Source organism: Heteronotia binoei, chromosome 3, assembly GCF_032191835.1.
Source record: "Heteronotia binoei isolate CCM8104 ecotype False Entrance Well chromosome 3, APGP_CSIRO_Hbin_v1, whole genome shotgun sequence".
Taxonomy (NCBI): Eukaryota; Metazoa; Chordata; class Lepidosauria; order Squamata; family Gekkonidae; genus Heteronotia; species Heteronotia binoei.
In genome coordinates this window covers 175,616,384-175,641,919 of record NC_083225.1, presented here as the reverse complement: position 1 = coordinate 175,641,919, position 25,536 = coordinate 175,616,384, and the positions used below count along the sequence as shown (strand labels likewise).

At 45.9% G+C, this 25,536-nt stretch overlaps 1 protein-coding gene across 1 annotated transcript in view; it reads left to right on the top strand.

The window, feature by feature from the left end:
• Positions 1-25,536, top strand: part of PIWIL4 (piwi like RNA-mediated gene silencing 4) — a 54,923-nt gene that overhangs the window by 4,879 nt on the left and 24,508 nt on the right. The window contains exons 2-12 of the mRNA XM_060235189.1: positions 4,827-4,923; positions 5,506-5,596; positions 6,944-7,069; positions 7,185-7,399; positions 10,034-10,155; positions 11,415-11,495; positions 14,423-14,620; positions 16,091-16,202; positions 18,466-18,592; positions 18,815-18,932; positions 23,718-23,826. Coding sequence (XP_060091172.1) covers positions 4,827-4,923; positions 5,506-5,596; positions 6,944-7,069; positions 7,185-7,399; positions 10,034-10,155; positions 11,415-11,495; positions 14,423-14,620; positions 16,091-16,202; positions 18,466-18,592; positions 18,815-18,932; positions 23,718-23,826 — 1,396 coding nt within the window. The remainder of the gene's footprint in view (positions 1-4,826; positions 4,924-5,505; positions 5,597-6,943; positions 7,070-7,184; positions 7,400-10,033; positions 10,156-11,414; positions 11,496-14,422; positions 14,621-16,090; positions 16,203-18,465; positions 18,593-18,814; positions 18,933-23,717; positions 23,827-25,536) is intronic.

The window sequence follows — 25,536 nt, the reverse complement described above, 5'->3', positions numbered from 1 at the left end:
AGACTGTGGCTGGCCCAAGGTCACCCAGTGAGCTTCCGTGGCTGAGTGGGGATTCATATCTAGGTCTCCTAGATACTAGTCTTGACACTCTAACTCCTATGCCACAAGATTCCCAAAGTTGGAATCCAGTGGCGCCTTTAAGACCAACAAACTTTTATTCAAGGTATGAGCTTTCATGTGCACACACATTTTCTCAGATACATAGAAATGGAAGAACTGTTCAGACTTAAAAGCTGCAGAGCAAATTAGCATGTAACATGATGAAGAGATTCTAATATACGTGGAGACAAAATGGGAATAACACATTAAGTTTATAGGTCAATAGTTGTTTGGATTTAATTAAGGGGGAGTGGACACTGAAGCAATAAATACGTCAAAATAGGAGATAAATGTGAAAAATAATCCTTTCTAATTGTGGAAAGCATGGCGGTAACAAACAGCATTTTTTTCAACTTTTCATTTCCTTTGCATGCCTTTTTTAACATCCCGATGTGCAGAAATCTAGCTGGCAGAACTTTCCCCAGCTCTTTTACAAGATACTTTTTTGCATTCTGATTCCATTGCATGTTACTAGAGGCAGAGGAGCACGGCAGATTTAAAAAGCTGGCAACCTTGGGGGTGCTGATGTGTGTGTCTCAGCTTCTGTGCTGCTTCTTGTGGTGAAAGCTGCTGAGTGCATTCTGAAAGCATTGCTCCCAAGCCCATATATCTTGTATTTATTTATATTTATTTATTTATATTTTGACTTACGTATATCCCGCCCTTCCCACCGAAGTGGCTCAGGGCGGCTCACAACACATATACAGTCATATATCTCAAGAGCCAGTTTGGTGTAGTGGTTAAGTGTGTGGACTCTTATCTGGGAGAACCGGGTTTGATTCCCCGCTCCTTCACTTGCACCTGCTAGCATGGCTTTGGGTCAGCCAGAGCTCTGGCAGAGGTTGTTCTTGAAAGGGCAGCTGCTGTAAGAGCCCTCTCAGCTCCACCCACCTCACAGAGTGTCTGTTGTGGGGGAGGAAGATAAAGGAGATTGTGAGCCACTCTGAAATTCAGAATGGAGGGCGGGTGGGATATAAATCCAGTGTCTTCTTCTACAGTCAGCCAAAGACAAACCTGCTGTATCCAGACCAATCTCAGTAGCCTGTTATACTTTGCAGTGAATCCTGAGTGATTTTATGATGGAGTCTTAGTGGACACTAGGGTGCAAATAATCTCTTTGTGTGTGAAGTGGCAACATGCCGCAGCTCACCCTATAGGGTTTTTCCAGGCAAAAGGTGTTCGGTGATGGTTTTCCATTGCCTGCCTCTGCCTAGGAACTCTGGACTTCCTTGGTCATCTCCTATTCAGTTACTAACCTGGTCTGACCTTGCTTAGTTTCTGCAAGACCATCTTGTTCCGAATGGCCTTCACCAGCTGAAACTGCTAAACTGCTAAGCAAACTTCCCAGTGATCATAGCACCAAATACACTAATGTCCTTTTTTAGAATTTTAATAGATTTTAATCAATCAATTGTAGTTAATCAATTGTAGTTAAAATGTTATTTATTGTACAATGTATGTATTAAGTTTTTGTTGTTAGCCGCCCTGAGCCGCTTTGGGGGGGAGGGCAGGATACAAATAAAATGTGACTGACTGACTGACATTAGAAACTATGGGAGAAGCAGAGTAAGACCTTGTAACTTCAATTCTAATAATAATAATAATGTACCCCCTTTGCATCTCTTCTCCTGTTAATTTCTTCCATTTAGGCTGTAGTACAGGGGTGTCAAATGTGCAGCCCGAGGGCCAGGTCAGGCCCCTGGAGGGCTTCTATCAGGCCCGCAAGCAACTCGCTGTCATCTGCTTCCTTCTTTCTCTCTTGCTTCCTTCTGACATCATAGCTTGCTTTGCCAGGCTTGCTCAATCGCACAGGAGCTACAGAGCAAAGCCTCTATTTTCTCCATTGATTGACCAGCACATGAAGCAGCTGATGTACAAAAGCTCACAATGCCCAGCCATTTCATGTTTCCCCCTGGTCTTAGGTTTAAAGCATTGACCATGCGATTTCTGTAATGAATGTCAATAAATAAAAAGTAGGTTTGCAACTTACAGACACGCATCTGAACAATACCTGAAAAGCATGCTCAAGATTGCTACAGCACAGACATTGTCTCCAGATTTTGATGCAGCAATTCAAAGCAAGAGGTGTCAGTTATCAGAAACTGGTAAATAAACAAAATATTGCAAGAGTGCAAATCTTCTAATCATATTTTATTTTAAGGGTTTGTTTTTGTTTTTTTTTAAAACCCTTTTTAATTGTGTTTGCCTGTGTCCTTTATAAAGTTTATATCTTTGCTTCCTAGCATTACATTTTATGATGCACATCGCCAGGCCCGACAAGGTTTCATTTATGTCAGATCCAGCCCTCATAACAAATGAGTTTGACGCCCCTGCTTTACGCCAGAATAAATACTAAACAGAATAAATACTGAATGGCAGTTTTTCAGCCGCAGTCCTAAGCAGAGTTGCTTAAATGTAAGGAATTTTTATAACTGGTAGCGTTCAGTATCCTGGAATAATGTTTGGGATTGCATTGTAACCCGGCAGAATAAAGCAGAGAGCTATTGCCAGTTCTTCAATGACTGGCTCCCCCTGCTGGAAGGATGGATAAACTGCATCCAGCACAGCAGACCAATATAACAGTAACTTTTAGCATACGAAAGCTTACATTCTCAATAAAACCTCGTTGGTCTGAAAAGTGCTACTGGACTCCAACTTAGTTCTGTTACTTTTGAGCAGATGTGGCTTTGGTGGCCTAATGCCAGCACAGGGTAGGCGGCTTACAAGCCTGATAGGTATGCTTTGGATTGGAATCGTGTGGAGAAATAAGTTGCTTTAAGGGATCTTTTGTTGTAACGCAGCTTCTTTCCCTTGACTGAGCTTATTCTTTTTTTCTGGGTTTAAAAAGACTCTCGTGAGGGGCAAAAACTCTTCATTGCTCTGCTCATTTTTAGAGCTTGATTCCACCCCCCCCCCAAAAATAATAATCTCAGTAGCATATGCCTTTTCTCCCATTCTTAACACAACACAGATGCTGCTGACATTGATGCGTCAGTGTTAGGCAGCTAACGTGTGTGTTTGTGTGTATTGACATTTGTGTTCATGGGTACTTTTTCACATTAATTCAGTCCCTGGTGATATCAGTGCACATGTTCTGCTGTTTGCATTTGTTAAGATGTACACTATAATATAGTGGGTTCAGTGCAAGGAAGAGGTGAGGTGGAAGTGATCATTGCTATGAAGCGTCTCAGCCGTCCACACCCTCCTGTGCGAGGTGCCCTTATCCTACCCACAGGGGGCCTTGGCACAGGCGCTCCATTCCCTTGGTGTGGTTTGGGTTTCTTTTTTTCCATACATTTTTAGTGATCATGCGCCCATACACTCTGGGCAGTTTAAAAAACAAACAAACTTGTGAATGCCTAGAGCAGATTGGCAGGTTCACACCACCAATCTGCCTTGCTTTTATGCTTCTGCGTCAAGACGGCAAAGAGGCATGCGGCTGAGAAATTTCGAAGTGGTAGCTTTTTGAGCCGCTCTAAGGATGCCAGAGGACCAGCTGAGTATGGGATGAGGGCGGGCGGAATATATGTGCATTTGGATGGGTTTTTCTAGTTGGTTTCTAAGGCGTCTCTGGGTTGCCTTAAACTGCCTGGCTGTAAGCAGCCAATATATGGACTGGCCCTCTTGAACACTTCCTCAAATGAAGACCTTTTCCCCAAAAAACATGTTGAATTTATAATCAAGTACCTGTCTTGTCTCTTTCAATTTCCCCTGCTGCTGTGGGGGTGGGAGATATGGGGAAACAATGGGGAGGGGGAAGAATTAACCCCAGCTTCCCAAATTCTGTGGGCTGAATCCAGATCAGATTTGTGCTTCCCCCCTCCCCTCAGCTGTGGTTAAATGATGTTCCAGAAAACCCAGTTGCTGAATTTAGATATTATGCGTAATTCATCTCTAAGTGGCTTTCTACTTGGTATGCACTATTTTCTCAAATGTGTAAGGAAATGTTTTTTCACAGTCATGCCATCGAAAAAGGGGTTGTCTTATATTTGTTGCATACTTTACAATTATATTCCATAATACATCTTTGTGGATATTTTTTCAAGGGGTCACCTTACATTCAGGGGATAAATGCAGTAGTGCTAATTTGTATAACTCACTCTGCTGCCTGGATTTCATTGTGTTCTTTGGATTCTGCCCCCCCAGTAAGTTAAACTAGAGAAATAATAATAATAAATTTTAATTTATATCGCGCCCTCCCTGCCAAGGCAGGCTCAGGTTGGCTTACAAGGCATAGTACATCATACAATGATACAATAAAATTCAAACAATTAACAATTAAAATACAATTAGATATAAACAACATTTAAGTTAATAATATAAAACCACAATATAACATAAGATGGTGCTACAGTCTTGATGTGCGTATAAACATAGTTTTTATGATGATGATGCAATGGTTCCACCACGGTTTTGCAAGAATAAGGTCCTGTAAGGCCCGCACTTCCTCTGGTAGCTGGTTCCACCATTGGGGTGCTGTTATCGAGAAGGCCCGCTCCCTTGTCACTTTTCGTTTGGCCTCCTTTGGCCCAGGGATTTTCAACAGATTTTGTGAGCTAGATCTCAGTACTCTCTGGGGAACATATGGGGAGAGACGGTCCCTAAGGTAGGCAGGTCCTCGGCCATATAGGGCTTTAAAGGTAATAACCAGCACCTTGTAATGAACTCGGTACACAATTGGCAGCCAGTGCAGTTCCCGTAACTAGGCTGTATATGTTACCACTTAGGGAGTCCCAAATGTCTGGAAGAGCTCGTGTGAAAGCAAGAGGGAAGGCCTTCTCTGTAGAGGAAGGAACGCCTGGACAGCTTGGCTCTTCTGAACCGGTATGTTTGCAGTTTTGTTTTCATTCACATTTGCTTTTCTGCCACAGGTGCGATCTTGGTGCATATGTATTTTTTTAAAAAACCATAGAAGCAGCCAATGTCCCTCTAAGCTGCAGAGTCTTATGAGCAAAAATTCTACTTTGTGGAAAGGAAAGGTCCCCTTTGCAAGCAGCAGTCGTTTCCGGCTCGGGGGTGACGTTGCTTTCACAGTGCTTTCATGGCAGACTTTTTATGGGGTGGTTTCCCATTGCCTTCCCCAGTCATCTACACCCCACCCCCCAGCAAGCTGGGTCCTCATTTGACCGACCTCGGAAGGATGGAAGGCTGAGTCAACCTGGAGCCGGCTACCTGAAAATACCTGGTGTTAAAGTTGTGATCTACTGGCATTAAAGTTGTGAGCTATTGCATAAATTTGTGTGCTCTGGGGTCATCCTTCCTGAGTTAAGACAAAAATGGGTGAGCTGGAGGCTAAAAATCTGTGAGCTAGCCCACGCTAGCTCAGTTTAGAGGGAACACTGGAAGCAGCCCAGTTTTTCTTTCTGAATTGCTCATCTTTTCAGTGTTAAAATCTTTGTCTTGTAGGGTTCCTCAGGGAGTGGTGGTTCCATTGCTGTGCTGGCTGGAGAAGATGCCACTCAGAGCTGCTCAGGAGTTGGGAAAAGCTCTCCGAAATGTAAGGATGCGTGACTAAATGGTGCAATAAGTACTGTAAAAGTACTCTGTTCCCCAGAACGTGATGGAATAATCAGGACGTGGGTGATCAAAGCCTTACACAGCCTGGGCTCAGCTGACCTAAGGCAGCACCGTTTACCTTGTGAACCCTTTTGTGCCATCCAGTTCTCTTGAAAGGTGCTGGTCCAAGTCCTGTTGTTTTCTAAAGTAAAAATATGTTTTACCGTAAAGCAGATCTTTTTCTGTGGTGGCCCTTCTCTTTTGCAACACAAGAGCCACCACAGAGAAGACCCTTTGCTGTGCCCTAACAGGAGAGGCTGCAGCTGAGCGGTAAAGCAGCTGCATTGTGAGCAGAAGATCTCAGTTACCATCCCTGACATCTCTAATTGAAGAGCAGCAGGTGTTGGGGAAATTCTTCCTCAGTGTCACTGTGGAGAGCTGTTGCCAGTCTAGGTAGACGAACCAGTCCTGGGAACTCATATTAAGGCAGTTTCCATGTATTCAGGTAGCAGATCCTGCCTGGTGTCTTGCCACTGGTGTTCTTCTGTTAGCTTTGCTCCTCTTTAAGCAGTTGCTGGATGAACACTTGTCAGGGATGCTCTAGGCCAGGGGTGTCAAACATGCATCCTGGGGGCCGAATCAGGCCCCCAGAGTGCTCCTAGCAGGCCCCCAAGCAACTGGTTGTCATCTGTTTCTTCTCCCTCTCTCTTGCTTCCTTCTATGTCACAGCTTGCTTTGCCAGGCTTGCTCAATTGCACAGGAACTACAGAGCAAAGCCTAAATACCTTGGGGAGGAAGGGGAGGAGGTAGAGCTTGCTTTGCCAGGCTCTCTCAATCACACAGCAGAGCTACTGAGCCAAGCCTCTCTTCCTTCTATTGGCTGAGGCTCCCCCCCCCTCCTGGCTCGCTGGGGAGGGAGGGAGGGAACCAGAGGTTCCTTTGCCCAGTTCCCTGGATCCCACAGGAGTAATACAAAGAAAGCACCTTTAAGACCCAACAAGTGCTAATGTTTTAAGCATGATTTATTTTAAGGTTTGTTTGTTTTTTAAAAAAACCTCACAACTTAATTGTGTTTGTCTGTGTCCTTTATAAAGTTTATATCTCTGCTGCCTAATCTTAAATAGGTACACATGTGGCCTGGCCCGACAAGGTCTCTCTTATGTCAGATCCGGCTCTCATAACAAATGAGTTTGACACCCCTGCTCTGGGCTGATCCTGCATTGAGCAGGGGATTAGACTAGAAGGCCTGTATGGCCCCTTCCAACTCTATGGTTCTATTCTGTTCTCTCTGGTTTTTTCTTTGGTACCACAAACATTTTAACATTTTCTCTCTTTTTTAATTTTTGAGATGGCTTTTCGGTTGCTGATTCTGGTTATAAAGTGATGGACCGAGGAGGTAGAATCCGCTGCACTTTCCAGGACATGGGAGTGAATACACGACAGACTATGGCACATGTGAAAAATACTAAAACAGGTATAACAGCCCTGGTGGCTTCTGGATTGGGAAGCATAGCTGTTCACCTTAGGTGAGTGACGAGTTGCAAAATGCTGTGTACTGAGAATTGACTTCATTTAAAAATTATTTACAGGATCCAGCGGCATTCCCGTCAAAATCTGCACAAATCTATTTGGGTTATGGTTGCCCAAGGACTGGCAACTGTACCAATACCATGTCGAGTTTAGCCCAGAGCTGGGGTCGAGACGGTTGCAGCTTGCGCTGTTGTACAGCCACACCAAATTTCAACTAAAAGCCAAAGCGTTTGATGGAGCGACGCTGTTTCTTACGGAGAGATTAGAAAGCAATGTAAGTCTTTACGTTACTCAGAATTTTAATAAGTACGGTTTATTTTTTAATAATAAGCTCCAGGGGTTGCTTTGTAGAAAAATAGGTGGTGAAGCTCATCCAGGGATTGTTACGGAGAGATTAGAAAGCAATGTAAGTCTTTACGTTACTCAGAATTTTAATAAGTACGGTTTATTTTTTGCTCTTGAAATTTCACTTAGTGGGGGGGACATTGGGGGCAGAGAGGAAAACTTGCATTTCTCGGGCTCTTACCCCATTCTCTTCCCTTCCTGTGCAAATCCTCTACCTCCAAGTGCTTTGCCTAGATCAGCACTCTGGTCTGTGTTAGGTCCACCAGCCAGCTGCTTTCCTCTCCCATTGGGGTTCAGTATATAAATTCAAATGCACTCTTGTTGTCTATGACCCCACATCTAATTTGCAAAGCCCTGCTTCTTTATCAAACTCTACTATACTGCTATGAATGCGTGACGTAAAGCAGAATATTGAGAACAAGCTGCTGTTTGTTTCTGATGTGCAGTCCACTTTGTAACGCCACCTCCTCTCCTTATAATAATAAGCTCCAGGGGTTGCTTTGTAGAAAAATAGGTGGTGAAGCTCATCCAGGGATTGTTATGCAGCTGCATCTACTATTCAGTGGACAAGGTGGGGAGGAGGAGGGGGAACCCTTAGAAAGGTTCAGGATCTGCTCTCCTGTGAGCTCCTGCTGAATCCGAGGCCTGATAAGCTCCATGAGGCAGGTTGCTGCTGCTCCATTTTACAGATGTGAGATCAAGAGAGAGGGAGAGAACACAGCTCGTCCAGGGCAGCTCACATCCACAACAGAAGTGAGATTTCATTTCATACACTAGTGGTTCTCAGATTGTGGGCTGGTACTCAAAGATGGATTGTGACACTCTTGCGTGCTGATTGTGGGGCCAATAGGAAGGAGGAGGAGGTAGAACAGGGTGAGCTGGGATAGGTTTTAGGAGACTTGACGACAAGTTTGTGTTTTCCACTGCTTGGGGTGCACGATGACTGCAAAATGCAACATTCTACTTTTTAGCATTATACAAATACTGAGCCTGAAACATGCATTCTATAACAGTTCAGAGCTAACTTATTTGAAATTCCTTTAATACATGGTGTGGAGGGGGGAAAGTGAAAATGCAGTTACTTTGGAAGAAGGCCCTGAACACTACAGCGAGTTTAGAAGTGTGTCTCCCTTCAAAAAGTTTGAGAACCACTGCCCTAGACTGGGGTGGCCAGACTTACTTAACATAAGAGCCACATAGAATAAACATCAGATGTTTAAGAGCCGCAAGACATGAATGTCAGATGTTTGAGAGCTGCGAAACAGGAAAGAAGGCAGGAAGGAAGGCAAATAGATGGGAGGAGGGGGAGGGAGGTGGAGGTGGAAAGAAAGCAACTTTAACTTTAAATTCATTGGCTAAGCCGCCAGCTGGTTTGGCTTGGAGATGTGATCTAAAGAGACAAATGCCTTCTCCAAGCCAGGTGATGGGGGCTCTGAGAGCCACACAACGTGTGTGAAAGAGCCACATGTGGTTCCTGAGCTGCAGTTTGGCCACCCCTGCCCTGGACAGTTGTATTCACATAGTGTCTGTTACTGAGTGCCAGGAAGTACATCAGCCTAGAGAAAGGCATGTTTTGCAAAACTAAATGCCGTGTTCAGAGTTTGTGACTGTACAACCAACTTTTCTATCTTTGTTAGCTTCTCCGGGTATTGCGTCAAGGCATTTACAGGTGGAAATGTAACAAAAGGGGGATTTAAAGTGATGGACAGAGCTGGTTTGTTTGCTCATACCTGCTGTTGAGGAACAGACCTTCCCTTGTTGCCTTTTAAGAACTCCTCGTCACATTGGCTTCTGGCACAGGCTTCTTGTAAGCAAGCCGGAAGCTTTGCATGTTTGAGAAGACGAGATTGTGCCAAGAGGCAGAAGTCTCTGGCTTCGTTAATTTTCAGGCGTGCCAGTTCAAGTTCTTCCATTTGTATATGGATTGTTGATCTTATTTTTAGAAACAATAGGAGCACTTTATAGAATCATTAATTCTCTGTTATAAAAAAAATTGAACAGGAGTCCAGTAGCATCTTTAACAAAATTTATTTCAGATTTCGTGAGGCAAGATTTGCACTTTCAAAAAAAAAAAACCCAAAGAAAACCAGAAAAGCAGGGATTTTCAAGTTGTTCTCTATTTATTCTGACAGGAAACTGAAGATGGTCTTTCTTGAAAGAGTGGTATCTTGCCGTTTTCTTTACCTGGGGATTTTGCTGTATTGGTCTGAACATTGTTCTTATCGGTTTTATAGTTTGGGGTTTGATGGGGTCGTTGAATGATAGTTTATTGGGATTTTTATTATCGTACTAGTTGTGTTCAGGGGTGGAATTCTAGCAGGAGCTCCTTTGCGTATTAGGCCACGCCTCCTGATGTAGCCAATCCTCCAAGAGCTTACAAGGCTCTTTTTTGTAAGCTCCTGCAGGATTGGCTACATCAGGAGTGTGTGGCCTAATATGCAAAGGAGCTCCTGCTAGAATTCCATCCCTGGTTCTGTTACTTCAAGAGACTGATGGCCGAGGAGTGGCATATGTATAAAGGAATAAATAAAATGGTAGACTACTTGTGTTTTTTTAAAAAAAGGTCACAGAATTGTCTTGTGAAACCCGAAGAGGAGAGGCTGTCAAGATCACCCTCACGCTGGTCAATCAGCTGCCCCCCGGCTCTCCTGCGTGCATCCAGGTTTTAAACATCATCTTTAAGAAGTAAGCCTTTTTACTGGGACCCTTCTTCAGATCTTTCTCTTTATGTCTGTTAAACCCATAAAATAGCTTCTCAACATCAGCAGGTCAGAGCAAAAGCTGAACATGCTCTGAATATATTTCTGTTGCTCGGACAAAACAGGTGAGGGCAAAAATGCCTTCAGCAATCTGTCCCATTCCCCAAATTTTGGTTGCTGTTTCGTCATTGCACGGGAAATGAGGTGCTTTCTGTGTTGTATTTTTAAAAGCTGTAACCTTCAATAGCCCTGCCCTGGATGGCCCAGGCTTAGCCCAGTTTGGTCTGATCTTAGAAGCTCAGCAAGGTTGCATGCATAGGAAACTTGCACGGGAGTACTTGCACGGGAAACCATCAAGGAAGTCCAGGGTCGCTGTGCAGAAGCGGCAGTTGCAAACAACCTCTGTTCACCTCTTTCCTTGAAAACCTTCAGTCGGCTGCAACTTGCCACTATACCACTCTCCATTAAAACATTTGTTCCGATTAGAGTTCTGTCAACTTAATTCAACTTGCGCTTGTTAACAGAAGACATTTAAAAGGTCTTTTTTTGTTGTTCAGTCGCACAGTCGAGTCCGACTTTTGCGACCCCATGGACCAAGTTACGCCAGGCCCTCCTGTCTTCCACAAGTCTGCTCAGATTCGTGTTAGTTATATCAATAACGCTGTCCAGCCATCTCATCTTTTCCCTTCTGTCTTTCCCAGCATCAGGATCTTCTCCAGTGAGTGCTCCCTTCTCATTTGATGGCCAAAGTATTTGAGCTTTTGCATCTGACCTCCAGGGAACAGTCAGGGTTGATTTCCCTTAGGATTGACTGATTTGATCTTCTTGCAGTCCAAGGCACTCTCAAGATTCTTCTGTGGTGCTGGAGAAGAATCTTAAAAAATCCAGAAACGTCTTAAATACTAACCAGATTTTATTCCAGAATAAGATTTCATGGACTAGAGCTCACTTCTTCAGATTAAGCTTGTGCTATTTGTGCTACAGTATGACCCCCGCCCCCCTCCAAACATGCACAAACACTTACTAGATGACAACTTACTTCTGGTTCAGAATTGCTAGTATAACTGCATTTTTTGACAGTTCTAATGCCTGAACAATTTCCACATAAATTCAGTTTTAGTTCAAATGGCTGGTTGGCTTTGTGTGGGAAAAGTGCTTTGTGTAAATTGAATTACTTTTTGAGAATGATATTACCACTCACACTCTCATTGCTTGGTGTATTTAAAAATGTATGTTAATTTTTAGGATTTTGAAAAAGTTGTCTATGTACCAAATCGGACGAAACTTCTACAGTCCTTCAGATCCAATAGAGATACCACAGCATAAGTAAGTTGATTCTCTCTACAGTCGGGGGGGTGTCAAACTCATTTGTTATGAGGGCCAGATCTTCACCTTGTCGGGCTGGGCCATGTGTGTCATAAAATGTAATGCCAGGTAGGGGAGATATAGATATAGAGAGCCAGTTTGGTGTAGTGGTTAAGTGTGCGGACTCTTATCTGGGAGAACCAGGTTTGATTCCCCACTCGTCCACTTGCACCTGCTGAAATGGCCTTGGGTCAGCCATAGCTCTGGCAGAGGTTGTCCTTGAAAGGGCAGCTGCTGTGAGAGCCCTCTCCAGCCCCACCCACCTCACAGGGTGTCTGTTGTGGGGGAGGAAGATAAAGGAGATTGTGAGCCGCTCTGAGTGAAGGGTGGAATATAAATCCAATGTCGTCGTCTTCTTCTTTATAAAGAACACAGACAAGCACACACATTCAGCCTAATCCACTTCACTGGTTTGTGGAGCCTCTGCCAACAGAAGGAAGAGAGGCTTAACTCAGTAGCTCTGCTGTGCCACTGAGAGAGCCTGGCAAAGCTAGCTCTCCTTCCCCCACTTCCTCCCCAAGGGAGGAGCTTTGCTCTGTAGCTCCTGTGCGATTGAGCAAACCTGGCAAAGCAAGTGGTGATGCAGAAGGAAGCAAGAGAGAGGGAGAAGGAAGCAGATGACAGTGAGTTGCTCGCGGGCCTGATAGGAACAATCCAGGGGCCTGATTTGCCCCCCAGGCTGCATGTTTGACACCCCTGCTCTACATTGCAGTTTTACAGTTGTGTATCTTATTAACAAATACTAGTGCATGCAGTCCTTTATTTGGAATTTTTTGCAGTACATATAAGAATTAGTTGCAGAGAGATAAGCGGGAGGTCTGTCTCTGTAACAAAAGGGCTGTAGACTTTTTTTTTTGTAAAAAAAGCCAAGCAGGGAATTCAGAGAACCCAAAAGACCAGTTGCTGTAATATTGTAATGCTATAAGTCAAGATGGGTAGCCATGTTTGTCTGTAGCTGTAGAAAAGAGCAAGAGTCCAGTAGCACCTTAAAGACTAATGAAATTTGTGTCAGGGAAGGAGCTTTCATGACTCAGTGCTCATTTTGAATATTACATGTCGTAATGGCTACACATAAGTTTGCTGCATTGGAGAAACAGCTTGTACCTGTTGTCCCATTATCAAATGGGGCTTCCCAGGCCTTGAGCTCCCTCTCTCCACACCCCCTGATCCTGATCTGAATGGGGGCCTCTGTGTGCCTGAGAAATAAGTTTCAGTGAACAGAAAAGGGAACAAAATAGGTAATAACATGCAGTATACTCGAAGGTACATGATAATCAGCCGCAAAGATATCGAAGCCATAGAAAGCATATAGAGCGTATCTGTAACAGAGCACTCTTTCTAAACCTATATATCAGGGGTGTCCAAACTGCGGCTCGGGAGCCACACATGGTTCCTTCACACGTATTGTGTGGCTTTTGAAGCCTCGCCACCCTGTCGGCTGGCTTGGAGAAGGCATTTCTCTCTTTAAATCACTTTTCCAAGCCAAGCCAACTGGCAGCTTGGAGAATACATTGAAAGTTGCTTGCTTTCCACGTCTCACTCCCCACATCTCTTTGCTTCCTTCCCTGCCTTGTGGCTCTCAAACATCTGACGTCTATTCTACGTGGCTTTTACATTAAGCAAGTTTGACTGCCCCTGCTATGCGTAGAGGCAGTAAAGTCTTCCAAAAGGGTTCTCACAAAAATATATAAAAGTCCATCAATTTCACCAGACCCCAGCAGACTGAAAAGTGCTTGTCTAATATTCTCCAAGGTCTCCGCTGCCTAGCAGCTGTTTTGACAAATGAAATGTAATGGCTGGCACCAGCTCATCAGGGACTCTGGGAGAGAAAAGTCTTTGCCGAGATCCTATAACGTTGAGATGGGCGGACTGGCCATTTAACTTACATGGAAATCCCCAATGGGCCATTGCCCTTGAAGAGCACTGGCATCCAGGAACAATCGTAGCCAAACTCTAGCAACTCCGCCAGAGCCCTCAGAGGCCATTTGTGTCACGCCCTTGATTGGCAGTAAGAACTGGAGTCACTTCCCCAGCTGTCTTTTCCCACTCTGCTGCCAGGTTATCTCTTGTTTGCACAGCTGAGAAGCTCTTGCAACATTAGCTTGCGGTGCCGCTCAGCTTGGCTCGTTCCAGGGTTACGTTCACTTCCTAGTCAGCTCCTGCTTGGAGATGCCAGGGGATGAAACTGGCACCTTCTGCTGGCAGTCCATATGCCCTGCTGTTAAGATGCAGATCTTTCTCTGAACGTACCCATGATGAATGTCTGCCATTTATAAAACAAGACAGCCCCATGGACCCACTCGTGCCATTCAGGATTTGTCAGTCTAGAGGTGGGAAAAGAATAAAGAAATGACTCTTCCTAATCTGGGGCCTGTCCATCATTCATAATATGGATTAGAAGCAGGGATTTTTTTTTAACAGGAATGCTGTTCCGGCTGGTTTGGCGTCAGAGGGTGTGGTCTAATATGCAAATAAATTCCTGCTGGGCTTTTTCTGCTTACCAAAAAACCCCGTGCAAAACAATGGTGATGTCAGGGGGTGTGGCCTAATATGCATATGAGTTCCTGGTGGGCGTTCTCTATTTTAAAAGCCCTGATTAGAAGAGATTGGCCTATTCCGCGCTAGACCTTTAATCCTGGTTTAACTCTGTCCCCAAACTGTGACATTCTACGCTAGAATCAGAGAAACCAACTCTATGACTCTGTGATTCTATGATTTTAGTGTAGAATGTCAGCTTGGGGACAGGGCTAAACCAGGATTAAAAGTCTAGTGCGAAATTGGTCAAGGTTTTCTCCCACACTGTGATAGCCTGTGTACGGACTTGTAATAGAATTATTTTGTTAAGCCCAGACTTTTGTTTTGATCGGTTCTTACCCTTCGCCTTTCAGACTAACTCTTTGGCCAGGCTTCGCTGTGTCGGTGGGGCAGTTTGAGAACAGAGTGATGCTCTGTGCGGATGTGAGCCATAAAGTCCTTCGGAACGAAAACGTCCTGGAGTTTATGACTGCAATTTATAACAGTGTGGATCTGGCACGTTTTGCGGAGACGTGTGAAAAGGAACTGTTGGGACTCGTAGTTCTTACCAGGTAAAGAAAGATAGGTCCTTCCTACTCTAGACATTGATCATGGTTCAGCCCTGTACCCAGAATGACATTCTATGTTACACTCAAGTTCACCCCTGCTTTTATGTCCCCCCCCCCACGCTACACTGAGTTCACCCCTGTTTTGCCCCACGATTGTCCCAGGATATCATCGTTGCTGTTTTGCCCAGGGTTTTCCTGCAAGGTAAATGAATGTGAATTGAACTCAGATTTAACCCAGGTGGAGGTCCAGGTGTGGAAAGGTCCAAAGAGCTTTGTCTTTGCATCATGGTGATGTTCTGAATGCGTCCAGCTGGCGAGGCAAGAATTGCAACCCTGTTGATGCTGTTGTGTGCTTTTATTTAAAATTTTTATTGAAAATATTTGTATCCTGGGAAAGGCTCCACCATCTTTCATAGGTTTGTGTGGTGCCTATGTTATACCAAAAGACGTATGGCTGTCCTTGACCACAGCCAGGGCTTTTTCAGAGAACCGGTTTGGTGTAGTGGTTAAGTGTGCAGACTCTTATCTGGGAGAACCGGGTTTGATTCCCCACTCCTCCACTTGCACCTGCTGGAATGGCCTTGGGTCAGCCATAGCTCTGTCAGAGATTGTCCTTGAAAGGGCAGCTGCTGTGGAAGTCCTCTCAGCCCCACTCCCCTCACAGGGTGTCTGTTGTGGAGGGCAAGGGAGGTAAAGGAGATTGTAAGCCACTCTGAAACTCTGAGATTCAGAGTGGAGGGCGGGATATAAATCCAATATCCTCCTCCTTCTCCTCCTCAGCCCTTGCTCCCCACCTGCTGGAACTCTCTGCCAAATGACATCTGTGCTCTGCGGGACCTGATGTAATTCCACAGGACCTGTAAGGCAGAGATGCTCCACCAAGCTTTTGGTTGAGGACAGCGATGGACACCATCTCGGCTGGCACTCCCTGCCCCACAACTTTCTCCCACCTCTCCTTCATGATGATGACACAGCTTCACGATGATGACAACAGAGAGCCAGTTTGGTGTAGTGGTTAAGTGTGCAGACTTTTATCTGGGAGAACCGGATTTGATCCCCCACTCCTCCGCTTGCACCTGCTGGAATGGCCTTGGGTCAGCCGTAGCTCTCGCAAGGGTTGTCCTTGAAAGGGCGGCTGCTGTGAGAGCCCTCTCAGCCCCGCCCACCTCACAGGGAGTCTGTTGTGGGGGGAGAAGATATAGGAGATTGTAAGCCGCTCTGAGTCTCTGATTCAGAGAGAAGGGCAGGGTATAAATCTGCAATTCTTCTTCTTCTTGAAATCTGATGTATTAGCACCATTTGAGAATTGTTTTGAACAAATTTTATTATGATATGCATTTTTATTGTTTATTGCTCAGAGCCCTGAGTACGCAGTGATTGGGCGATCCATAAATCTAAGTTGCAAATAAAGTAAGTTTGCTGGTTTCTCTCTTTCTCTCCCTGCTCTCCTCCCTCCCTCTCCCCCCTTTGCAGATACAACAACAAAACCTACCGGATTGATGATATTGAGTGGTCGGTGAAGCCTACAGATAGTTTCCCGAAACGTGATGGCACTCAGATCTCTTACGAAGATTATTACAAGCAGGTAAAGAAGACTCAGGGTGCTGCGAAAACACTCTGCTCTTTATTGTTGAGCTTGAATTGTTCAGTGGGAAAGCAATCACGATTGGTAAACGTCAGAAGTAATGCAGATATGGAACGGATATGGTCCTAAGCACATGTTATGCTCTTTATGGTTTTCCTACTATGTTTTGGAGAACTCTGAATTTCTTTAGAAGCTTTTCAGGGATTCCTCAGCGTAAAGATAAAAGTTGGTTTTCTCTCCACTTCTACTCAATACTCCCTCTAAGCTGTGGAGTCTTGTGAGCAAAAATTCTGCTTTGTGAGCTACTGGCATTAAAATTGTGAGCAACTACACAAAGAAGAAGAAGGAGGAGGAGGAGGTGGTGGAGGAGGAGGATTTATATCCCGCCCTCCACTCCGAAGAGTCTCACAGTGGCTCACACTCTCCGTTACCTTCCTCCCCCACAACAAACACCCTGTGAGGTGTGGGGGGGGGGGGGGCTGGAGAGGGCTCTCACAGCAGCTGCCCTTTCAAGGACAACCTCTGCCAGGGCTATAGCTGACCCAAGGCCATTCCAGCAGGTGCAAGTGGAGGAGTGGGGAATCAAACCCGGTTCTGCCAGATAAGAGTCCGCACACTTAACCACTACACCAAACTGGCTCTAGTTAGTTTGCTCTGGGGCCATCCTTCCTGAGCTAAGACAAAAATGTGTGAGCCGGAAGCTAAAAAACTGTGAGCTAGCTCACACTAGCTCAGCTTAGAGGGACGACTGCTCCTAATATTCTCATCAAATTAGAAGTTCAGAGGAGTCCCCAGAGGAGTTCAGGGAGTATTTTTGAGGGGGCTTCAAACTCCCATCTAGAGGTGATGAGGCCTAGCCAATGCTTGTCTCGAGCTGTTTCCACACGGGGGATGTAAAAACACTCTTCAGCCATGGCAGCAGCATAGAGTTAGTGGGTAGAGACAACGTCCACACACCTCAGGGGAGTTCTTCCAGAATTCCAACTGATCTCCAGGGACTGATTCCTCTGAAGGAAATGGCAAATTCATATGACCTTATGAAGCTGCCTTATACTGAAATCAGACCCTCGGTCCGTCAAAGTCAGTATTGTCTGCTCAGACTGGCAGCGGCTCTCCAGGGTCTCAAGCTGAGGTTTTTCACACCTGGATCCTTTTTAGATGGAAATGCCGGGGATTGAACCTGGGACCTTCTGCTTACCCAAGCAGATGTTCTACCACTGAGCCACCATCCCAACTTCAGAGGAGAGTGTTCCATAATGCCTAGGAGAAACAGAAGTCCTTGAGTGACATAACAACCTCACTCAGCTCCCTCTCCTCCCCAAGCTCGGCCCTTCCCAGGCAGCACACCGCCTCCCTCCACTCCAGTAATTTCCCAAGACAAAATTGACAACTCTCAAATGCACCTGTTGTGGAACTTCTTGCTGCTGCTCTCCTGCTTTTCTCTTTCCCCACCGTCAGTCCTCGGCAGAAGTGTAGATGCAGTGGCAGTTATGCTGGGGCCCTTGTAGCCAATAAACCTGCCCCTTCCCTTCACTGTCTTTCAATCCCCAGATGGAAGCTGCTGTGAATTTACAGTACAGTGCAACCGAACACCTGGGAGATGCTGTAATGTAGTGGCTAAGGAAGTGAGTTCTTATGGACAGAAGCCCCAGTTGAATCTTGCTGCTTCTACAAATGCGCAAGGTGGCCTGGGCCAAGGGTGGCCAAACTTGCTTAACATAAGAGCCACGTAGATTAAATGGCAGATGTCTGAGAGCCACAAGACATGATGTTTGGGAGGGAGGGAAGGAAGGAAGGAGGGAGATGGGGAGGGTGGAGGGAGAGCGAGGTGGAAAGAAAGCAACTTTAACTTTAAATGCAGTCTCCAAGCCACTGACTTACTTGGCTTGGAGAAGTGATTTAAAGAGAGAAATGCCTTCTCCAAGCTGGCCAGTGGAGTGGTGGGGGCTTCGAGACTAGCAGAATAAGTGTGAAAGTGCCACGTTTGGCTCCTGAGCCAGTTTGGCCACCGCTGGTCTAGGCAATCCAAACTGTACAGTCCCACTCCCTGTTTGTAATATGGGCATAACAACACTGGGCTGCCTTACAGCGCTGTTTTTTTAAGGGTCATTATGGGTTAGTACATGAAAAGTCACTGGAAGTGCTACGTTCCATTGACTTCCACGGTACTGTGGATGCATGATTCCCAACGACTTGTGCACAAATACTTGGAGTGTTTCATGAGTGTGGCTGGCTTATTTTGCATTTGTCTTTCCCTGAGCAGAAGTATGATTTAGCTGTGAGTGACCTAAACCAACCAATGCTTGTTAGCCAGTTGAAGACTAAACGTGGCAGCGACACTGTTGAGCCCCGCGTGGCCCTTCTGGTTCCTGAGCTCTGCTACTTGACAGGTAAACATCGGCAAAGATCCGACCATTTAAAAGTGCAGCGTTTCACTCTCCGTAAAGTCTGACTCGTCGAAAAGCCGCTAATCGTGGAAGCCAAAGCTCTTCCACATGCCTGTCAGTCAAACTATCCTTGGTGTTCTTTATCAGCTCCCCCCCCCCTCCCGGGCACATTCCACAAAATTTAATTTCCTGACTTATTAAATAACCTTCCAAACTGTTCATTAGGTCTGAGCAGCCAGGCAATCGCTGATTTCCGTTTGATGAGGGAGTTGGCTAAGGAAACACACCTGACCCCCCAAAGCAGGCAACAGAGGCTGTCTAGACTGGCTGACAACATTCAGAGGTAACTTTGCATAAAACTTGCTGCCTTTCAGATCTTTTAACCCGACTTGTGTCTTTGCTGGGGTTGCGTGTCTTCAGGCAAAGCTTTCCAGAATGTAAAGTTCTAAAGAGGGTAAGCGGTGCTTGTCTGTTGTGGCCAGAGCAATAAAGGGTCTTTTGACACCTTCAAGATGCTGGCAAGCTTGGACCAAAATCCACTCCATCGGATGCATCAAGTATTAACCCTTGTTTGCAGTGCTGGATTAAACCCTGTGGAGGCCCCTAGGCATTTGAAATCTTGGGGGACCCTTGGAAATGATCTCAGCGTCTAAGTGCCTGCCCCGCTGCCCATGACCCCCACTGCAGCCTGCAGGCACCTTCTTAAAAGCCCCTTTGACAAAGCTGCGGGGGAGAGGCAGAGAGAGGCAAACTTGGCAACTACACCAGCAGCTACACCAGGCAAGTCGGGCAAAGAGTGGCTCAGTTGCTGGCTACGCGTGCAGGCTGGGAGGACTGCAAGTGGGGGGGGGGAGCTGGCCTGGGACCCCTATAGGTATGAGGGCCCATAGACCAGTGCCTACTTGGCCTAATTATTAATCCAGCCCTGCTTGTTTGGCAGATACAAAGAAGCAAGCAACACTATACGTTTCTAAAAGAAAAAATGAGAGCCCAAATGGTTTTGGAATGGTGCTTGAGAGGGGGTTTGTATCTCCCCGCCCCCAAGCAGTTTTTTTTGTGTGTGAAAACCAAATTTTGCTGTTCCACGTAGAGCATGTGGATGTGGAGTGGCAAAATAAGTGTCCCCGTGTCACCTTCCTCGCTGCCCTCGTCAGCCGAGAAGACCTCCAGGGTGGGGGAAATCAGACTTCCCTGAGAGGGCGGTTGCTCTTCACCATTACCCCTGCTCAGAGTCTCTTGGAAAGGTCTTTGAGGCTCGGGGATTCTCTCTCTCTCTCCAGCCTGACCCAACTCTCTGCCATTCCTGAAGAGTGGTTCCTCACGTTCCCTCAGCAATCCCCTTTTTATTCCCCCGTCTTTCCCTGGTCCTTCCGACTGAGCCAGTGGGGTTGAGGTTCGTCTCATAGCCCTCGAGACGCACCTGGCTCTCCCTTCCCGAAGGTTCTCCACTCCCCTGTCATGCCTAGGAGATTTCCTCTCTTGCTGGGCAGTTCTGATTCCTGCTGCCTCCCTGGTAAACTTTCCTTCCCTTTCTGATCTTGACTTGACCCTGTTCAATGATGAGGACACTTGGGCACTGGCCGCACCTCCACTTGCTCTGTCCCCCCTACCCTTGTTTCTGGTCATGTCTAGAGATGGCCCTGGGTTGCCTAGTCCCCAGGGGCTTGCCCCAGCGAGCTGATTTGCTTCCCGAGTGGTTTGCAAGTCCATGTCTGGGCTTATCAGACCCAGACACCCCAGTATGGCTTTCACAAGAGAAAAATGTTGTGGATGAGGCAGCAGCCCTTCCTTCAGCCCACAGCACCATTCTAAGCCCATCTGGGCTTTCCTTTCTTATTTTAGAGGATGTTACCAGGGCCAGCCTGTCACTAAGCAAACTGGGCGATTGCCTAGGGTGCCAGCCTTCTGGAGGTCCCCCCATGTGACTCAGGGATGCTATCAGTGCAGGGACGGGGTGCCAGAAGTTAGCCATGCCTAGGGTGCCAGACAGTCTAAGGCCGGCCCTGGATGTTCCTCACAGCTGCTGTGTGACTGCAGGGAACACGGGCAAACTTAGTGTAAATGAGTGAAGAAATGTTTTGCGTAGTTTGCCTCCCAAATCGGTGTTGAGGGAATGTCATTTCAAAATGAGATCAGCTAGCACGGTATTCTGGAGACCAGTGTGTCGCCAGAGTACATCGGAAAACTAGATGGATGACAGAGGTATAACTCGAACTTGGTGAGTTGTAGCTGCAACACCACACAGCTTCCTTAACACGCTAAGAAGATCTTCTTCGGAAGCCTTAGCAGAAACGAGCAACGGTGTTGTTAGTAAGTCCAGTGGCACCGTAAAGATTGAAACAGCTCTTGTTTTACAGTTGTTAAATGCTGATGAATGGCACAAATGTTTTGTTTGGATGTATGTTTCCTGCACTCATGTCCTTCATTTTTCCATACACACACAGACAGATTTCCCGCTAACCTTACGCTGCTCTCACACCCCTCTTCTCAGCGGCGCTTCCATCCGATTTCACGCTATCTGCCCTGGGGCTGCAACTAGCTCTGGCTTTTTTTGCGCGGCAAACAGAAACTGGTTTTTAGAAGTTTCTGTTTGCTGCGTGAAAAAGGTGAAGCTAGTTGCAGCCCCGGGGCAGATAGTGTGAAATCGGACGGAAGCCCCGCTGAGAAGAGGGGTATGAGAGCAGCATGAGGCGACTGGGAAGTCGGTCACACGCACACATTATGGAAGTTAAACAAAATCCTTTTACAGTTTTTTAAAGTATACTTGACTTTTGTGTAGTGAAAAAGAGGAGACAAGAAGAACATTTACTTCTTTGATTAGGGGTTATTACAATGGGACACATGTTGGTAATCTCTCTCTCGGCTTGGCTTCGCGAACGAAGATTTAAGAAGGGTGCAGTAGTCCACGTCTGCTGCAGGCTCGCTGGTGGCTGACAAGACCAATGCGGGACAGGCAGATCCGGCCACAGTGGCTGCAGGGAAAAGTCTGATTTGGGGATGGTGCTGTAGCAGTGCGATTCTTCCTCAATCTCCTTTTGTCCTCAAGACCAGCTATGCGTGCGTTCTCAAAGGAAGAGACAGCCTGGTGGATGGTGTGCCTCCATGCTTTGCGATCTGAGGCTAGGTCAGACCACTGGTGATGGTTGAGACCACTGGTGATGTTGGTAATCAGTGTCCTAATAATTGTGTGAGAAGTTTATTCTATATCTGCAACCCCTAGATGGAGTTAAAGTACAGTAACCAGTTATGATGCAGAGTTATTTTTAAATATACTAAGAATATTTTTCTCCTTAAAGAGCATGAGAGGCACATAAATGGTTTCACGGAACTTTTGCAAACAACCTTCTCAATGGATAGAGCTTAATTGAATTCCAGTTTGGAAAACCAACATTCTAAAAATAAGTCTGTGGAGATGAATTGATGTGTTCATTAGCGCTTGCTTAATTTAATGTTTGCTGCCTCTCTGTTTTTGTGTGTCAGTGTGGTGGCTATGTTTGTATCCTCATATGACAGTATTGATTCTGATAAGCAGCATTAGATTCTCAGCTCACAGACAGTGTGTTAAGCCAGTGACCACAGCAGAGTGTAGGGTGGGGACCAAGAATTTGTGAATGAGTTCGTTGTTCCTTTTCTTTGCAGCATATTTTGAGGTTTACAGTGCCAACCTAAGCAAAGTTGCGCTCTTCTGATTCTACAGAAGTCAGTGGGCTCAGAAGGGTGGAATTCTGTTTAGAAGGGCATTGTTAGGGTGGGATTAGCTACATACCAAGAGCTCTGCTGGATCAGAGCAGTAGCCCTTCTAGTACAGCATCCTGTTTCATGCAGTGCCCGGCCAGTTACCCTGGAGGGTCATTATGGGTTAGTACCTTGATTAGGTTGACTGTTTTGCTGAAGGCTGCCCAGGGGCTCCTGCTGATTTCAGCTGGCCTTAGTCACCAACCCAAATTCATTGTCATCCTTTCCTCCTGGCCTGCTGTTTAGCAGTACTAGACCAGCTCTGTGTGGGCCCTTCTCCATGAATGTGGTGTTGATCACCACTAACTCCACGCTTCAGTTTTTTAAAAAAATTATCACACTCCGAAATTTTAAAAGTTTATATTTATTTATATCCTGCTTTTCACCCTGGTCAGGACTCCAGAGCAACTGATGATGATGATGATACTGGATTTATATCCCGCCCTCCACTCTGATGCTCAGAGTCTCAGAGCGGCTTACAATCACCTTTATCTTCCTCTCCCACAACAGACACCCTGTGAGGTAGGCGGGGCTGAGAGAGCTCTCCCAGAAGCTGCCCTTTCAAGGACAACTCCTACGAGAGCTATGGCTGACCCAAGGCCATTTCAGCAGCTGCAAGTGGAGGAGTGGGGAATCAAACCCGGTTCGCCCAGATAAGAGTCCGTGCACTTAACCGCTACATCAAACTGGCTCTCTTATCAAATTGTTCTCCCCTTCTCAATTTTGCCCTCCCAATTGCCATCCTGTGAGTTTGCTTAAGGTGAGACAGAGTCCTTGACTCAGAAAGCGCCTATTGAGCTTCTGTGGCACTGTGTAGATTCGAACCTGGTTCTCCCAAGTTATGGTCTACACCCAGCTGTCTCTTTTTAACATTTCTGACAGTGGAAGTTAGGGGGAAAGATAATTGGATTTTTGAAAAACAGCTTGGTATAGTGGTTAGGTGTGTGGACTCTTATCTGGGACAACCAGGTTTGATTCCCCACTCCTCCACTTGCAGCTGCTGGAATGGTTTTGGGTCAGCCATAGCTCTTGCAGAGCTGTCCTTGAAAGGGCAGCTTCCAGGAGAGCTCTCTCAGCCCCACACACCTCACAGGGTATCTGTTGTGGGGGAGGAAGGTAAAGGAGATTGTAAGCTGCTGTGAGATTCAGAGTGAAGGGCCAGGGTATAAATCTAGTATCTTCTTAATTTATGGTAAAAAAAAACATAAAATGGAGGAGGAGAACAAGGTAAGCCACTTTGGGTTCTCACTGGTAAGAGATATGAGTAGTTTCAAGTTTCAGAACCTTCAATGGCATAATAAAATCATTTATTATGCCATTAAAGGTTTTGAAACTTGAAATGAGTATAAATTGAAGGAACTAGCTAACATTGGAGTCAAATGCTTTCTTGCAGAAACAAAGACGCCCGCTTAGAGCTGGAGACCTGGGGGCTGCAGCTTGGGTGCCAGGTTTCCCTCACTGGCCGTGTAGTGACGTCAGAAAAAATCCTAATGCAGGATGTGGTAAGTATTAGACACTTGATTTCCACTTGAAGGCCTGCTCCTGAACCTTGTCTCAGTTAGCAGTGGCTCCTACGTAGTTCCAGGCATCCCTGTCAGGTGCAGATTGTGTGCCAGAGTTGGAGTTTGTTTTCCTTCCACCCAGGGTTTTTTTGTAGCAGGAACTCCTTTGCATATTAGGCCACCCCCCGATGTAGCCAATTCTCCTGGGGCTTACAGTAGGTCCTGGAATAAGAGCCCTGGAAGCTCTTGGAGGATTGGCTACATCAGGGGGTGTGGCCTAATATGCAAAGGAGTTCCTGCTACAAAAAAGTCCTGCTTCCACCAAAGCAGAAATGGGGGTGGGGGGTGGAGACTGAAGGCCTCACAGAATAATGACAAAAGTTTGTCTTCATTGGGTTTGTAACGGGCTACTCTCCATCAGATACAGATGTGATTGGTCGTTTCTTGTTGGTGCTCTTGTCTGGTTGACTTGATTCATCATCTGAGTTTCAATGGCTCAGGCAGCTCTGCATCAATTTGCATAATACTTGCTCTGCAGAGCAGGACTTTTTTTGTAGCAGGAACTCCTTTGCATATTAGGCCACACACCCCTGGTGTAACCAATCCTCCAAGAGCTTACAGGGCTCTTCTTACAAGGCCTACTGTAAATTCTTGGAGGATTGGCTACATCCTGGGGGGGGGTGTGGCCTAATATGCAAAGGAGTTCCTACTACAAAAAAAGTCCTGCAGCTGAGGATAGTGTTGCGGAAATTTGAAAGAATCTGGCTCCCAGGCTTTTAATTTAGTTTTTTTTTTAGATTTATATCCCGCCCTATCCTGCAAGCGGGCTCAGGGCGGCTTACAACCCAATGACACAGTGGATAAGAACTGTCCGATTGGCTTTTATTCCTTGCAAACTGTGAAAAAGCTCTCAAAGCCATTAATTCCTCTCCTCCAGGCATGGAATCAAAGAACTCCAAGGAATCAAACAACTTTTACCTAACTCCACTTCTCTCATCTGTTTTAGAACTTCCTCAGTTATATTTATTATTAATCTCTGATTCCGTGCCTGGAGGAGAGGAATTAATGGCTTTGAGAGAAGAAGATGATGATGATGTTGGATATTGGATGTCCTACAACTGATTGACGAATTAAAAACTAATGTCACCAGGCCCAGATGGCATACATCCAAGAGTTCTGAAAGAACTCAAAGTTGAACTTGTGGATCTTCTGACAAAAATATGTAATCTTTCATTGAAATCTGCCTCTGTTCCTGAGGACTGGCTAATCAAAAACTGGCTAATTAATAGGAAGCAGAGAGTGAGTATAAATGGGCAATCTTCGCAGTGGAGGACGGTAAGCAGTAGGGTGCCGCAGGGCTCAGTACTGGGTCCCATGCTCTTTATCTTGTTCATTAATGATTTGGAGTTGGGAGTAAGCAGTGAAGTGGCCAAGTTTGCAGATGACACTAAACTGTTCAGGGTGGTGAGAACCAGGGATGATTGTGAGGCACTCCAGAGGGATCTGTTGAGGCTGGGTAACTGGATGTCAACATGGCAGATGAGGTTAAATGTGGCCAAGTGCAAAGTAATGCGCATTGGGGCCAAGAATCCCAGCTACAAATACAAGTTGATGGGGTGTGAACTGGCAGAGACTGACCAAGAGAGAGATCCTGGAGTCGTCATAGATAAGTCACTGAAAATGTTAAGACAGTGTGCGAATGCAATAAAA